Here is a 1,754-nt window from a genome sequence, read left to right on the forward strand (position 1 = left end):
TTAGGGGCTGATACAAGCCAAGGTAGATCTAAGGTTTTTTTACAACAAGCAGTTCTTCGCTGAACAATTAACACAACCAAAGAGACGAAAACTACATACAACAACAACCACCCAAGCATACAACTGAAACCTATACTTTCTAATCCATTTTCAATTTATAATATGAAATGTAAAACCAAAATGCATCTACTACTTTGGCAGCTTTGCTAAGGATGCTGCTGGTGATGATTGAAGTAGTTTTGGGGGTTCCCAAACTCCACCATTGGAGACATGATTTCAGCTTCCCAAAGGTCGCCATTATTAGATTGCTGCTGCTGCTGCTGATTGTCGGTAATCAAAGAATCCAGAAACAAAGAGAACATATGGTCTTCGTTGCCATTTTCAACCAAGTCTCCCCCGTTCCCGCTGCTGCTTGGCTGCCCCATACAATCATCACCAACCTCTTGTTGGTGTTGATATATCTGATGAGATTCCAGGTTAGTAGTTGCCATGGAATTAGTTTTTTCTCCCATTAATTCAGAAGATTTGGAGGAGCTTGGGGGATTAGGGTTTGATTCTGGGACATCATCATCATCATCCTGGTTAGCTTGTGATGAACCATGGCTAACAGGGTTCAATGGTTTATGGGTTCTTGGATCTATTCCTTGGCTGATTAAATTCTTGCTTAGATGGGTATTCCAGTAGTTCTTTATTTCATTATCTGTTCGTCCCGGAATCCTCCCAGCTATCAATGCCCACCTGAAAATATTCAGAGTGTAAGAACCCTTAATCTTACAGTTCATATATTCATATGCATATATATATATATGTGTGTGTGTGTGTGATATTGCTAGTACCTTCAAAAAAAGCCAAAGATGAATCATTGGAATTAACTTGCAAGAAACCCTAAAAGGGAATCAAAAGAAAAACCTCGAAAATAAGTTTCATGATTATGAATATCAGGAAGAGATGACCTGTTTCCGACCAAGCGATGAAGACGAAGAATAAGATCTTCTTCATCAGGAGCAATAGGACCTCGTTTGACGGTGGGTCGGAGATAATTCATCCACCGGAGACGGCAACTCTTCCCACAACTAAGTAAACCAGCTCGTTTAGGCAAGGTTCGCCACCTTCCTCCGCCTTCTATTTTGATGTAATTAGCCAAGACTTCATCTTCTTCCGCGGTCCATGGCCCTTTCTTTATCCCAACTTTGCTGCAACATGGCGTTCTGCTTGTTACCGTTGAAGTTCCTAATAAAATTGGCTTCTTCATTATTTCTTCAGCTCAGCTATGATCCTTTGCGTTAAGTTTTTGTCTTCGAGCGGTTCTTGCTGGCAGAAAAATTAAAATTGGCTAAGACTGGAAAGGATTAGGGTTTTAATAAGAGGAAAGCAAATGATATAGGAGAGAAAGTGCGAAAAAGAGAAAAACAAATGGAAAGATAAGAAGATGGGTATGATTTAGATGATTTTAATTACACAAGAATTTGTTTAAAAGAAAATCGTCCTTTCTTAATTATTTATTTATCTAGTTTTAGAGCACATTTTGATGCTAAGGCACCCCAATGCAGTCGAATCTGAAGCTAAAGTCTTGGTGTTCGCTTTAACACCAATTCAGTGCGTTGTCCTTCTTGTCAAATTTACGATTGAAAAGGATAATTATTTATTATTTTACCATTTCCCAATTTATTTATTTATTATTATTATTATTATTATATTTTTTAAAGATAAATTCATTAATTCATTTAATGTATGGAATCATACCATTCAGAGAA

General features: G+C 37.6%; 1 protein-coding gene across 1 annotated transcript; it reads right to left on the bottom strand.

Moving 5' to 3' along the window:
- Positions 1 to 206: 206 nt before the first annotated feature.
- On the bottom strand, positions 207 to 1,542 carry LOC108488886 (transcription factor MYB8-like). Its single transcript, XM_017793164.2, has 2 exons — positions 954 to 1,542; positions 207 to 738 (listed from the first exon to the last, which is right to left on the bottom strand). Exons 1-2 carry the CDS (start codon positions 1,250 to 1,252, stop codon positions 207 to 209), a joined length of 831 nt encoding a protein of 276 aa, XP_017648653.1. The 5' UTR covers positions 1,253 to 1,542.
- Between the last annotated feature and the right edge of the window lie 212 nt (positions 1,543 to 1,754).

This window comes from Gossypium arboreum, chromosome 13 (genome assembly GCF_025698485.1).
Source record: "Gossypium arboreum isolate Shixiya-1 chromosome 13, ASM2569848v2, whole genome shotgun sequence".
Lineage (NCBI taxonomy): Eukaryota > Viridiplantae > Streptophyta > Magnoliopsida > Malvales > Malvaceae > Gossypium > Gossypium arboreum.